This window comes from Mycetomoellerius zeteki, unplaced genomic scaffold (genome assembly GCF_001594055.1).
Source record: "Mycetomoellerius zeteki isolate Tzet28-1 unplaced genomic scaffold, Tzet1.0 scaffold36, whole genome shotgun sequence".
Lineage (NCBI taxonomy): Eukaryota > Metazoa > Arthropoda > Insecta > Hymenoptera > Formicidae > Mycetomoellerius > Mycetomoellerius zeteki.
The window spans coordinates 127,325-142,116 of NW_017257349.1; the positions used below are offsets into that span (position 1 = coordinate 127,325).

Here is a 14,792-nt window from a genome sequence, read left to right on the forward strand (position 1 = left end):
GATACTTTATGCTAAAACAAACAACTTTTTCTTTTAGCAAAATTGCGTCCGATAAGTAGTTTTTACAGGAGAGCAGGTTGAAGTTAACAAATAACCGCAAAAATTATTTATCGGATGCAATTTTGCTAAAGGAAAAAGTTATTTGTTTTAACATAAAGTATCATGTCCTGTACTCTGATTCCTCGAATTTCGGATCGCCCTGTATATATATGCATGTGGTTTATACATGTAGATCTATTGAAGAATTAAGATCAATCATATTAAAATATTTTACAACAGTTAAAGCAGCTTTTTTTATGCTGAATACAGTCATTAATGAACTATAGCTTGTAGCTCATCCAAATACAGCCATACTAATAAAGCAATCACTCTTTTTTTGTAATTTGCAAAAGCTCAGCTAAAAAGAACGGGCCTCGTGGCGAGCATCGGCACGACGAACATTTTTCGACATTGTCGAAGTATCATGGAACGATACTGGATAACACGAGTGTCTGAGTGAAAACCGCAGCGATTCATGCTGAACGATTAGCAATAAAGGAATGATTACAACGAGGCGAATACTCACATCATGATCCATTTTCACCATCTTAAGAGACTTAAACGGAATAGAGAGTCCCGTGAAACTTGTAGAACGGAGTAAAACGTGAATCGACAGCAAACGATGGAAGGAACGACGCTATCACGGCACCATCGATTTCCATTCCCTGCGCGCACTCATGTGAACCCCGGGCTGCTGGCTGTCCAATATCCAATCATAAAGGCCATGGCACACACCTTCCATAATGCTGGATTCACACTGCATCCGATTTTCGTCGTACGACTCTCTGCAACCAATCAGAAAACAGGATTCCGATGAATTTTGCTTCGTATTATCAGAATCCTGTTTTCTGATTGGATGACGAATATCAATTTTGATCACGTGACCTATTTTGACGCTGAAAATGAGCGTCGAGCGTCGAGCGTCGGCACCTTCAAAGGTGCGTTCCAATACTCGACTCTATCAACTCCGAGTATCTTTTATCCTTGTTTTTCACCGAATATTGAAGACAGTTGAACAAGGATAAAAGATACTCGGTGTTGATAGAGTCGAGTTTTGGAACGCACCCCAAGTGGACCGCAGTCACAGAAGGTGCATGCACCGTCAAAAAGAACAAACCTATTATTAGCGGCGAATGTAATAATTTCAAAAACTACGGTACGAACGTCTATACATAAGAGATCGTTTGCTTGAAACGGAATTCCGTTTCAATACTGTAGAGATATCGAGAAACGGAACAAAGCAATCGCAAAGAAGTGATTCCATAAAGCAGTATGTGCTCGAAGCCAAAAAAAATCTGCTCGAGCCTATGTAGCTGGCCAATCTTCAACTCACTGGAATCACAGTTCCTCTCCCAGATTCATATGGTTCTAGTATACGGTAAGTAATTCATTCACTTTATGTATTCGTTTTGGTAATGTTTATCTTTCAACTTGAAACAGGTACATTGGGAAATGAGGCCTTAATCGTAACAAAGGACAAGATGGTGTATGGCCTAGGTAACAACGTCAACGGTTGTTTGGGGATCGGGGACGAGGATGCCACGCTAGATCCGAAAAAAGTAGAGGATCTATGCGGGAAAGATATAAAGACATTCGCGTATGGCATCGGACCTCATGTTTTGGCGCTCACAAAAGAAGGAGAAGTAAGAAGTTTCTGTATTGAAGTACAAGTGAATGTTTAATTCATTTGAAACACCTCAATAGAATACATACAAGAAGTCTAAGAGAATGAATGGAAATTATAGGTCTGTTTTTTATTGTTGCATTCTAAACTGATGCAATAAGTTGAAGTGAAACAAACGTATATTTGTTTGACTTCAACTTATTGCACTGTGTGTACCAATTTAGAAAGTGTAGCAATAAAAAACGGACCTATTTATAATTCCCATTCACTCTCGATTATTCATAATTTTTACTAATTGTAATTTACGAATTTGTCGAGTGTTAAGCTTCTCTGTAATCTTATAAAGTAACTAGAATGAATTTTATATATATATATATATAAAAGAAATTTAAATTATTCTTTATTATTCTTTATTGATACATATAACAATTTAGAAAAATTTCATTTTATGAAATAATGAAATCAAACGACACATTTGTGAGACGTTATAATTAATGATAGCAATGTCTTCAAAAGATTTATTCTTGGGGTTGCAACGATCGTGGCCAACTGGGGACTGAAAAGTCTGCTCAAGTTATCACACCTATTCTAGTGCAAATTCCTGTTCCGGAAGACAGCCTGAGCATGAAGCGCATTATAGATATTGCCTGTGGTATTAATTATTCTGTCGCTCTAACCGAGGACGGCAAGGTAAGCAAAGTGTCAAGTTCCGATAATGATAATCCTCTGTTTTTATGAGCTAGATAGTCGATTTGATTTAGATTTACACTTGGGGAGATAACCATTACTACCAACTGGGTGGCAGTATTAATGATGACAATATATTCAACTGTTGTTATTCATCGATACCTAAATTACTGAATTGCAACTTAGCTGGGAAGAAGGTTGTCCATGTCTCCTGTGGCGGGGCCTTTACTATGGCGATCACTGATAATGGCGAGGTGTATGGTTGGGGCGATAATTCCATTGGACAACTAGGGATAAGGAAAAATTGCGAGAAAGAATTAACGCCACAGTGGATCGATTTAGAAGGTCATGTCATAGGTAATTCTTGTCTCAATAAAACAGTAAAAGAAGAAGTAAACGACAAAACGAAATGGAATCGTTAAACAATCGGTATTATTTCAGTCAAAGTGGTTTGTGGATTCCAGCACGCGTTAGCGCTCACAGAGCAAGGGGACATCTTTGCTTGGGGCAGGAACGATGACGGCCAATTAGGAATCGGCACCAACGAGTTCTGTAGACCAATCATGATCAACTCCCTGGTAAACTCATTTTATATTTATAAAAAAACAAAGGACAAAAAAAAGAAATGGAAAGGATCATTTCATCATCAGTCGTTATATTATCAGATTAAACATGAAACGAAGATAAAATGGGTTGACATCGCAGCTTTGAACTGTAGTAACATAAGCGTTGCCGTTAGCGAAGAAGGACATGTCTACGTGTGGGGTAACTGCCATGGTGAAAAGATTGTGACCCCAACTGTCACTCCGTTCTCAGACATGCACGATGCAATTGCGCGCTATGGGCCCAGCGTTATGCACCAACCATTGATCCTATACGCGAACGAAGGGCCAGATATATTACAGTGCTTGAAAACTGCTTTTGACGACCGCGTATGTATCTTATTCCTCGTTACGTATCTTTGTTTTGCATCTCGGTATTTTCGAAATATTTAATATTGAGAATGGAAAAATGCAAGTGAAACAAATGGATCTAAAGTTTTTTCAGCTAAACTTCTTCGTAATTCATTGTTTCCTCTTTTTCTCTCCATGTTGGAGAAAAAGGAAAGGAAAAAGGTGAATAGTATAAAAAAGTACGGCTAAAAAGAACAGGTTTCCAATTCCTAATAATAGTACCTCTAATTTTGTATACATAGTTATTATCAACACATGTGTATATTAGTCTACATATCTCTACTTATTGATTATAAGATTGTAATTATGCATACATTGTCATACTTAAAATAAAATTGAACAAAAAACGATAAATCTTAAACAATACATATATATAGTGGTTAAAATTTATCATTTTTTTTCAGTCTTATTTTAAATATAGTGTTATTGCCTTGAATCTTTTTAAAAGAAATTTCAAAAATTTCTTTATAGATGAAAAAAATACTGAAGCTGAGGATGAAAACTTCGACTGATAAAGGGTGTCCGCTTCACGCTGCAAATGCTTTGAAGCATTCTTTGATTGGTCAATTCGTAAAATTCTTTCTTCTGATTGGTCACATAATATTTGCAGCGTTAAGTGGATCACACCAAAAAACTGCATAATATATTTATTCTCGAATAGTTGATAAATATAAATATTTTATGTCTCAAGCTAATATTGTATACATTTGACTTTAACAACTTTCTCTTTTTTGTAATTTAGTTAACGAGTGATTTCGAGATACAAGTACAAGGCAAATGTATCTACGTGCACAAGGTTGTCTTGATAGCCCGCTGTTCATACTTTAGAACCATGTTTCAGCACGATTGGGCGTGCCAAAAGTTATTTTTGAACGAAGGGTTAGTGTTATTTATGTTTAAAATTTTTCAAGTTTTGCTTATTTTATCGATGTTTCTTCTTGCCGATAGTGCCAGCAAACCTTCCTATGTTATCTACAAAGCCTTCCTGAAGTATTTATACACCGATATAATCGATTTACCTCTGGAGAAGGCATCAGGTAAGTCGAGTACACTATGTTTGCAATCTTCGACTTATTCCCATGATTGAATTTTTCATTACAGAACTTTTGGATCTGGCCGAGGAATACTGTGAGAGTAATCTCAAGCAGCACTGCATTCAGTTGATAAAGCAAGGAATTACTGTATCAAACGTCGCATACTTCTACCGTATTGCAGTGAAGCATAACGCAAAGGTAGTCAAACATTATCACTATTAACGCTCATTAACTTAAGTATAATCCTCATTAACGTTTCATTAAAGTGTATATTTTATCTGTTTTTTGTGCGCAATTATTGAATGTTGTTGGCAATTTTTTAGGACTTAAAAGACTTCTGTATCAAGTTCGCTGTTGATCACTTGACGGCTGTGACGCAGACAGAAAGTTTCTCTAAGCTGGACCGTATTACGATGAAAACATTTATAATAAAGATCGGTAAGGTAGGAGGTTTTAAGAAGTAATCCCGTTTATATTTGCCTCAAAGGCAACGCATCTCAATGAGGAATGGAAATCACTGGTATGACTGTTGCTACAGTTATATAATATATTCGCGATATATTTTATAATTTCATATTCTGACGAAATATTTCGACATTTTTTTAAATTGCATTTCGTTATTAGCATTTCCTTTAAGTGACAAATAGATACGACTGCGTCCAGTTACAAACTGTTTCTCATAAATAATTCGCGCGAGAGATTCTTTCGTCGATCTTGGAGAATATAATCTTGTCGTCTTTCAAAATCTGAGATTATCTCAGAAATCGCGTAAAGAAACTAGAATATAAACACACCAAGAGAAATATCGTATTTGCAAAAGCGCTGTTATTTTTGTAACGAATTAATTAATACGTCAATTCTGTTGTAAAGTCGTCCTGTTGTAAAGTTTTTAATAATTCCGTTTTCTTTTTATCATACCTGTGATATATCGTATTGGTATATATTTATCGCGATTCATAATCACATCTAGCTTTCCGCCGATTTTCTTTACCAGCTACAAACGTTGTAAAATGTAAATAAGTATGTATAGCGAAATAAATGTTTTGATATTTATCATAAAAGTGTCTTAACATTTTTAAAGACATTTTACCGTCAATGCTGTGCCATTATGCTATCTTTACTTTTGGCCGCTCTTGTTCGATATTCTTAGGACACGTTTGTTAGGATATATTGTAGTGCTGTGATAAATGTAAGAATGGCAATATGAGCGAAGCAGTGAAGATAATTGTATTGATTTCTATGTAAGTGTTTATATTGAAGTAGTGCGCAGAATGAAGTTTCATAGTTGATCAGCGATAAAAGCACATTGAGAAGAAAAAATTTGAACTCTTACGCTATTATTGACCATAACAATGCTGTCCAGCAGCGGAATTCTATAACTCGTTATGCAATCGTTATGTGCGACAGTTGCGCAGGGATTTTATGTAGTAAAAAAGCTGCGCCACTGTCGTTATGAACTCATAATGGCTGCATAACGAGTTACAGAATACAGGGGCAGGCAGGGACAGGTATCCTATTCTGTAACTCGTTAAGACAGTAACGACATCATCGCACAGCTTTTTATACCATAAAATATCTTCGCAACAATGTCGTTACTGTCTTAACGAGTTACAGAATAGCGTATCAGGGTCCTTTTTCTGTAACTTTTAGCGATAGTTATAATATCGTTACATTGTCGTTGCGTAGATTTTATACATGGCAAAAAAGTTGCGCAACCATCTAACGACATCGACACTGTTTTTAGGAATTACAGGACAACGACTCAGGATATGTTATTTTGCACTTAAAATTGAAATATCGATGTTCATGCTTATTGCTTCTCCTATTCCTCATTTCATATAATTGTTTTTTCGTAGCGCGCAACGCTCAGATTAAGGAAGTAACTAGTCAAGAACCGTAAAAAATATTCGACTTGTCATAACATTAAAAAACACGCATCTACAGTATCTTGGGATGTGAAAAGTTATTGACAAACTACATAATATAGGAGAGACCGGGGCTAAACTGTCATTTGAATTTTGAGTGACAAAAATATATCTTATAAGTTCCTAATATTGTAGATAGCATCTCGTCTTCTTTACCAACGAAGTTTGATTAGTTCAGGTGCCGCGTTGTTATGTTTAGGTAGTCAAACGTGTTTTCGATAGTCAAAAATAATTTTTGAGATTTCATTTTCCGAATCATATCATTTTTTGTGTATATGGATGAAATGAAGTTGCAAACACCAAAACTTTTTATTGCCATCTTGTACTCTTATAATCACTCTATAAAACGCCAATAATCATTTGATTATCATGATAAAAATTGTTTATTTTCTTCTCATAAAGTTCTGAGAATTTTTTAATACTGTATTTTCTTATGTTGGTAAAAATAGTTGCCAATAAGAAAATGCAATACTAAAAAGTGATAAAAAATTCTGAAAAAATTTTAAGAGTGCTATGAGAAGAAAATAAACAATTTTTATCTCTTGCAATTTTGCTGTAAAGTTGATAGTATTTTAGAAAAAAATCATTGAAGACCAGTATATTCGGTAATTTTTAGTAATATCTTGTTAACTATTGCGAAAATTGCAAAATGGTAAAGGACTTTTCGATTAAGTTTAGTCCGCTCTATCTACACAAGAGCGTTTGGCAAAAATTTCGGGACATTCTGTATTGAAAACGAGACAGAACACAATGTGTACATTGAAACGTGATGTTTTTCGAACGTTAAAGAATTAAAAAACTTGTTTTTAAAGTAAATAACTTCTGCATTACACAACTTGATCTGGTAATTTTTTATTCAATCAATTTTTTTTAAAAAAAAAAGCACAAATAAATTTGTTTTTCTTTCCTCTTATCTAAGTATATATATTAAGAACAGCAACAAAAAATGAATATACATATTTTTAATAATATAATAATCAACATGAGCATTTATAAAACAATACATTCAGGAAATATCGTTACAGTACATTCCTATTATGGAATCTTATGTGTATGTAAAATGTCTATATTTCTCATATATACATAAAATATCTTGTGTATGTGTGAATGTATATGTATTTTAGTCTACATATGTATAATAAGAAGTTTATTACTAGCAAAGCTTGCTCAGTCATGCTCGAATCAAGGATATTTGTTCCAAAAAAATCTTATACTTAATTTTAATTATCCTTAACGTGTGTATTAAAATCCATACTAATTACTAATCTAGAGACACAGTAGTATCTCGGCGCATCTACAGAACGTCTGTTCCACAATTGGAACATGGAAAGCATGTATAAATATAGTATATTACTCTTAATTCTCTCTTATATTTATGTGTAATATATTACAAATATACGCACACATACGCGCATGTATATAATACGTATAATATACTTATACAGTATGTATAAATATATATTATATATTTGTATGTATATGCACATAAATTAAGAGTTGCGTTAATAAATATAGCATAACATACTAATACTGTAATATCCTATATTTATACATTGCATTAATTAGGAATTAATGCTTGAACATGAGCCTCGAATACATTTCCGAAAAACTCAACTTCCAACATAGTCGACGTGACATTACAGAGAATCTCACGATTTATAACGAAGCAGTCATGTGATTCATAGATACGTGACAACGATTAGAGTGATGGGTAAAGAGAAATTTTAAGCTACCTCGATGCACTGGTTTTGGTCACGTAGTTTCTGATATTTTCCTGGAGCGACTTTTCTTGTGCTTAGCCGATTCGGTTATTGCACCGTCGTTATCCGGCACAGATTCCTTGACCGATTTTCGACCACGGCCAACGTTTCTCTCTTCATTTTCCGAACCTAGCGATTCCCGATTCGATTTCCGGCGCTGACGCTGCGGTGGTTGATTCTGCGCCTCCATTATTTCGCGCAGATGTTTCTTCTTCGCATCCCAAAACGTTTGTTGTCGCTGGACAATCTCGGTATATCTACGAATAAGAACGATTAATGTTAATTTCTAGTATAATTCTAATAGTGACGGGTTCAATGCAAAAAAAAAAAATGAAATTGCATGAAATCATATAGAATTACTTGGAAATATTGAAAATCAATTGGAGTAGCAAGATACTTGTTGAAGAACGTCGGATTTGACTGGATTTTTTTTAGAGAAGTCAACGAAATGTAGCGATTACCTCTTGCAGAAATCCCAGTTGAGTGGCTCTTTCAGTTGCCAACCTTTCCCTGATTCGTACGTTCCAAGCTCCGCAAAAATCTGATTAATTTCTTCTGATGGCAACTTGATGACGGACGAGATCGTTTTGCGATTGAGATACTGATGTTCGGTAAATAATAATAACTAAAAGAAATACCAAAAGCATTTTATATATATATATATAATTTTTCTTTTGTATATTTAAAATTATATTTAAGCTTCTTTCACTTTCTTGAGTAACTTTGGTAAGTAAGCAATTTTGATCGCATAGATAATGTCTTAATAAAAATATAAAAAATAATCAATGGTTTCATAAAATTAAATATAATAATAATCCAAATTGATATAAAAATAGTTGGAGTCTATTATATTTTAGTGTAAGATTCAAAAATTCAGAAGCTAAGAGAAATAAAATTAGATTTCAGGACATAATTTTTTACTAATAAACTTTGAATACTCACAATATAATCACGTGCTCTGCACATGAATTCAGAGGTACTGTTTTGAGGAGAAAGGCTGTCTTTGGGATATATCAGTTCACTATTCACGACCCAGTTACCCTGCACCAGCATAGCTACTTGCTGCAAATACTTGAGTATTGTATCATGCTCTGACGATAGAATTTCGCATAACTTTGCAAAGGATATGACTCTCACTGTAAAAAATAGATTTGTTTCTATCAAATTCCTATGTGATATTAAAATCTGCTTAATTTATATAATTAACATTTATACTAAACATATAAAAAATTGACTTATGTTTCTAAATGTGCATCGTTAAAAGACTAAGAAATATATGTTTTTTAAACAAAAGTTTCATGATTTCAAAGATCTTTTATATTAAATATATATATATATATATATCTTTATATCTTCCTTTCTCTTTATCTCAAATATGATTTTCTCACCTTGTTTCATGATTTTCCTGATTTGGTCTAGCAAAGGCAAAGTCAAAATGTGATGAAGATCCGTCTGATCCTCAGAGGAGGATTGCAAATAGCACTCATCAGGTAACTGAGGTACCAACAGATGCAGATAATTTATCTGACCCAAATTCAGATTATTTATCGATTCTTCGGCCGATGAACAGAACATCTCCATCCGTGTCGACTGTAAAAACAAAACGAAATATTTAGCATTTCAATATAAAAAAAATAATATAATAACAGATAAAACGTATGCAAAAGTTTTTTTTGCTGCATTTAAGTACAGCAATACATTAATTATATTTTCCTTTAAAAAAAATTATTAACTTCACGATTATATCGAGACAACTTACCTCAGCTTGCATATCGTAAGCCGGTGTGTAATTCGTATGCATCCAATGCTCCTCCTGGCTCTTCCTGTTGTGATGTTGGAAAGATTGCTCCTGCAGCTTCTTCAGATTATCCGGTAGATGCCTAGCGAATGTTACCTTGACCGGAGTGGCGTTATCTTCCTCCTCGTCGTCGTCTGCATTTTAGCAAATGAATTTGTGAGTGTTTCTCGTTCGCTTGTGCCAAGCTCTGAAGGTTCAACACAGGCTATCTCGGTAAATGTATTCATGTATAAGTCAGAAAGGAAAAATCCTCTTTTACCTTCTCCAGTGTTCTTCGTCCCATCCTTGATATGCTTATCATTTTCATCTAGATAATCGCACTGCAACTTCATATGCAACATTGCCTTCAATGGCGTGATGTGTAGCTCATCATCCTGAAAGGTCCCGACTGCGAAATTTGAGCAATCCGATAACGTCCGTTCTGAAGTCAATACAACCTTATCCATCAGTCCACTAACAAAAAAAAATTTTTTTTTTATATATAAATGTAGATTAAAGTTCTATCAAAAGCTGTTCAAAATTTATAATTACTTATCAAACACTATTTCGTCATTTTCTGTAGATTTTCCATCTGTTTTTAAAGCCAACTGTTTTCCAATGTAGCAATCGTAAGAATGTTTATTCGATGTATCCATTGCAAGTTCCATACGAATTTTTTGATTTTCAGGTTTGATGAAAGTCTTCGAGAAGGTAGCATTGGGGTAATTATCTTTGACATATGCAGGGTACTGAATAATAAATAATTTATCCGCCAAAGTCTTGGAAAGGTACACTGGTATCTGTATAAACAATTTCTTTTATTGTTTTCACATACAGAAAAGAAATATTAAATGTACAAATAAATAATCCACTATTTTTTTTCTAAAATTTCGTTTTAGACGTGAAGGAAGGCAAACCATAAGTCATTTTTTATGTCCTGAAACAAAATAGGTCTATGTGCCGGGAGCGCACTATTTGTATATATACTATCCTTGTTTCACATCTAATGAACAATGAAGACAGACTGACATAATAGAGATGACAAATAGAGGTAATAGTCTCTTTGAATTCAGCCTAGGTGTAATAAGCCTTAACTTTAAGAAATTAATCAATCAATAGTTGATTATTCTTCTCCGAGGGGTTGGCATTATTTTACCCATCCCATTGTTTAAAAAATTTATTTTTCTACAATTCCAATAAAACTCAAAAAAACCCATGTGAGTTTTATTGCTAAAGCAAAAATGACATTTTTACTTCAACGTTTAATAACTCGGTGAAAAAAAAATCGATCAATAAAAAAGCAAATTGAAGGTAAAGATTCATTCTTTTGAATGTTGTGAACCGCATTATTGTGCAATTTTTAGTACACGTCACAGACTTTTGTAAAATTTGATCAAAATTTTCAAATTTGACGGATATCCATTTGTATTCGCGTAGCTCCATGAAGGATCGATCAAATTGAAATATCGATTACCGATTTGAAAAGTAGAGATTTCAACCTTTTTCGATTTATTTTCTGCGACAATTTTTCACAGAGTTATGGTGTTCTGAATATTGTGCAATTTTGAGCGCGTTCGAAAGTGTTCCCTATTTTTTGTTGAGTAGCGTATGTCAAATGAACGATGCGTATACATCAAATGAGCATCTTACAACTTTTATTTTGTCATTTTGAAAATATTTAGTAACATATAAAATTAACAATAATTAGATATAAAATAATTAGGCATAAAATATTGTTAGTAACCTTTTTATTCATTATTTTAATTATTTTACATATTATTGTGAATAAACTGTCTATTGACTAGGAAGTAGTGCAAGAACCTCCTTAAGATAAAAAACGCAATTTTACGAAACAAATATTTATTTCGTACACAAACACAAAAATATAAAAATTTCACAAATAGAATATGTATTATATGTACAAGTATAGTAACAAGTTTGACTACTCATAACGTTTAAGATTTTTTATACTAACAAAACAATATCCAATTGAATATAAATATATTAATAAATATATAAATAATTTTATAAAATAAAAAATATTTAAAAGAAACACACCAATAATAACACAGATTCTTTGTTAAACGATATCACAACTTAGTGTTAAATTAAAAATTTGGTGACTAATCAAGTTGAGTATAAATAAAAAGGTACTTGAGAACACTAAAGATTATTTAGATTTACCAAAAATTACCTTGAATTATCCAAAATTTTTGTTTTGCTATTGAATTACCTAGTCCTTGTACAAAAATTACCTCAGTGACCAACCTCTCGTTCTTCTCACACATTTGACTATGACTGATTAATTTCTTAAGACTTAGGCTGGAATTCATAGTCCGGTCTTACTCCGGATCTACAATAGGTATTTTAAGCCTTAAGTCGTAAGAAATTGACCAATTATAGTCGAATTCCAGAGGAATAATCGACTATGATTCGTCCATTTCTTATGGCTTAAGGCTTAAAACTCTATTGTAGATCCGGGGTTAATCTCAAGTAATGTCTCAAGATGCTAATACGGCTCTCTGATTGGTTCATGCACTAGCTTAAGACCATCTCGAGTCTTGAACACCGTCTATGGATTCCGTCCTTAAACCTACTGACTTGAGTTAATTGATACAGTCTGGGTAGCGAAAAAGTTACATGATCGCTATCCTGAATCAATGACTTACACCACTATAAGTGTCACTCTTTCACGTGAAACAAGGATAGAAGTACTGAAAGTGTCCAAATCTGATGCAATCAGTTAACCCTTAAGTAGGTGCATAAAATCAGAACCACTTCAATCGCTAAAAAAAATACAGAACACATTTGTTTTTGACCTTCCTGCTTTCAGTATAGCTTCTTATTTTAGATTCGTATAACAAATCAAACAAAGATTCTTTATAAATCAAAAGAAATTCGAAAGAATAAGGGCAATAGGAGTCAGTCAGTGTCGCTCGTACACAGTAATGAGTCTTTCTGGCGTGATTTTTTATTACTTTCCAACCTTTATTTTATCGGAATTGATTAACGCTTTAACATTAGATTTTTCCATTTGTAATCTCGAAAAATACTAGCTAAATCTAAAAGTGACTCACTGTGTCTGATACCAACATATCGCTAACCGGTTTCTGAATTATTAATAGTAATGTTTGCGATATGGTGCTTTGTGATCACAGTGAGCGTCCTTATTTTCGGGATAATCAATTATAATCTTAAAGTTTTTTGATAAATTAGTTTTCCATATTCTCCATTTCGATATTTCCAAATATTTCCTTTCTTTTTTCTTTTTCTTTCATTCTTATTTGGGTTTAATTTCTGGCATTTATATTCTCGATGTAGGGGAGCTCGTCTTTGCGCGACGTCTTCTGCGCCTGACTCTTATTGCCCTTATTCTTTCCAATTTCTTCTTATTTTAGGACGTAATTTTGAATGTAATAGTAATCGCTATTGATAGATAAATGTTGATTCTAACAAACTGATTTTTTTATTCTTAAATATCTCTCTTGGTTTACTTAAATTAAAAAAAAGAAGTTGAGGTCACTGCTAATCCCATGCGCGTGGTTGTGTGATTTTGTTCATGCGCCTACTTAAGGGTTAATTGTTTCTCATTATAAAAATTTAGGAGTGGTGCAAATATTCCTTATTCCTTCTTGCATGCCTATGGCTGGAATATATAAATTGTCTGAAAGGTAGAGGAAAATTAGGAAAGTATTGAAAAACTACAGGGATTATTTTCATGAGTGACGTAAATATTAAATGTCGTAAAAAATAGTAGATTATTTATTTGTACACTTAATGTAAACTGTAAAGCAAAAAATAATTTGTATGTTCATAATAAAATCAGTTTTTGTACTTAAACAGATTAAAAAAAAAATTACAGCAATTTTGAGCGAATCTGTACGTTTCTTGCCTTGAAACACATAAAATTGCGAGTTTAAAACGAAAGAAATGGAGGTCATTGTACTAAATGTCAACAGTAAATTTTAAACCACGTGTTCAGGAGAAGCAAAATCTAACCTAAAAAAAACTCTTAACGTTAAATAATCTTGTCGAGAGCGAGTAGAACAGCAAAAAATGAAATCGAAATATAAAACACTAACCTCTTTCACGACGGGATCGTCTTCTCTTTCCGTGATGTCCATCGTCGTTATTTTTCATCGAAATGATTCTTCAACTTGTTATATTTTATGTTGATACATGTGCACGGAACATCTCTCGGAATTTTTCGAATAATTTAAATTGAAATACACCCGTAAAACATCCCGGAGCAAATGAGACGAAAGACGAAAGGGGGATGAATATGAATTGATCATGGTAAGGCAGCAAGCATAGAACTACGAACCACTTTTAAAAATCGGCGAGAGACACAGTAGAGACATCTGCCATGTTGAGAGTTGACTTTCTTCACTCCTAGCCTAGGAGTCCTAGGAATCCGATTGGACGAGGCATTGGCTGCGTTCAGCAGACTCAACAGTTTTGCAACCGTTTTATGATTGTCTGCTGAGATAGGACCATTCTTCTAGATCTAAAAATATGATCCAATTAGCGCGAAGCAAACTTCCAACAGTTGCAAAACAAACGTTATGTTGAACGCAGCCATTATTCCCAGTGGTGCGTAGTGTTCCGATCGATGCTCCCTTTCTGGCGCATGCGCATTGATGCGGCAAAAAAGACAGTGGCGACAGTAGCATTAGTTAAAATCACTAGATTTATAAAATACCGCAATCCATTGCTCGTATTCGTAGTAAAGCCTTAAGCGGGGAGCACAGACTCTTGCATAACGCATAACACGTAATGCATAAGAAAATGTACCAATCAAAGCCCTCCGTTTCCTTCCTTTCCATGAAATAAAGAATTCTGATTGATTAAATTTCTTATGCATAACGCATAACATGTAATGCATAAGAAATTTAATCAATCAGAATTCTTTATTTCATGGAAAGGAAGGAAACGGAGGGCTTTGATTGGTACATTTTCTTATGCATTACGTGTTATGCGTTATGCAAGAGTC

At 33.7% G+C, this 14,792-nt stretch overlaps 3 protein-coding genes across 3 annotated transcripts in view; 1 reads left to right on the plus strand and 2 right to left on the minus strand.

Moving 5' to 3' along the window:
* Hrb87F (Heterogeneous nuclear ribonucleoprotein at 87F) overlaps positions 1 to 704 on the minus strand; it is a 7,151-nt gene extending 6,447 nt beyond the window's left edge. The window contains exon 1 of the mRNA XM_018452998.1: positions 566 to 704. Within this exon, the coding sequence (XP_018308500.1) occupies positions 566 to 586 (21 nt within the window). The 5' untranslated portion in view covers positions 587 to 704. The remainder of the gene's footprint in view (positions 1 to 565) is intronic.
* Positions 705 to 1,294: 590 nt separating this feature from the next.
* LOC108725777 (RCC1 and BTB domain-containing protein 1) lies at positions 1,295 to 4,801 on the plus strand. Its single transcript, XM_018452997.1, has 10 exons — positions 1,295 to 1,417; positions 1,480 to 1,682; positions 2,180 to 2,353; positions 2,425 to 2,707; positions 2,792 to 2,928; positions 3,016 to 3,282; positions 4,046 to 4,188; positions 4,258 to 4,340; positions 4,405 to 4,535; positions 4,661 to 4,801. Exons 1-10 carry the CDS (start codon positions 1,312 to 1,314, stop codon positions 4,799 to 4,801), a joined length of 1,668 nt encoding a protein of 555 aa, XP_018308499.1. The 5' UTR covers positions 1,295 to 1,311.
* A 2,944-nt stretch (positions 4,802 to 7,745) lies between these two features.
* Positions 7,746 to 14,058, minus strand: Polr3E (RNA polymerase III subunit E). Its single transcript, XM_018453004.1, has 8 exons — positions 13,882 to 14,058; positions 10,352 to 10,599; positions 10,080 to 10,273; positions 9,782 to 9,954; positions 9,411 to 9,612; positions 8,965 to 9,158; positions 8,484 to 8,647; positions 7,746 to 8,279 (listed from the first exon to the last, which is right to left on the minus strand). The coding sequence occupies exons 1-8, from the start codon at positions 13,921 to 13,923 to the stop codon at positions 8,015 to 8,017; spliced, it is 1,482 nt and encodes a 493-aa protein (XP_018308506.1). The 5' UTR covers positions 13,924 to 14,058; the 3' UTR covers positions 7,746 to 8,014.
* Between the last annotated feature and the right edge of the window lie 734 nt (positions 14,059 to 14,792).

Excerpts from the sequence above, each read along its gene's own strand:
- LOC108725777 (XM_018452997.1), top strand. The coding sequence starts at position 1,312 with ATGTGCTCGAAGCCAAAAAAAATCTGCTCGAGCCTATGTAGCTGGCCA. Across the intron at positions 3,283-4,045 it reads AAACTGCTTTTGACGACCGC|TTAACGAGTGATTTCGAGAT; the intron begins GTATGTATCTTA and ends TTTGTAATTTAG. Across the intron at positions 4,341-4,404 it reads ACCTCTGGAGAAGGCATCAG|AACTTTTGGATCTGGCCGAG; the intron begins GTAAGTCGAGTA and ends TTTTCATTACAG.
- Polr3E (XM_018453004.1), bottom strand. The coding sequence starts at position 13,923 with ATGGACATCACGGAAAGAGAAGACGATCCCGTCGTGAAAGAG. Across the intron at positions 9,159-9,410 it reads CAGGAAAATCATGAAACAAG|TGAGAGTCATATCCTTTGCA; the intron begins GTGAGAAAATCA and ends TATTTTTTACAG. Across the intron at positions 8,648-8,964 it reads GCAGAGCACGTGATTATATT|TTATTATTATTTACCGAACA; the intron begins GTGAGTATTCAA and ends TATTTCTTTTAG.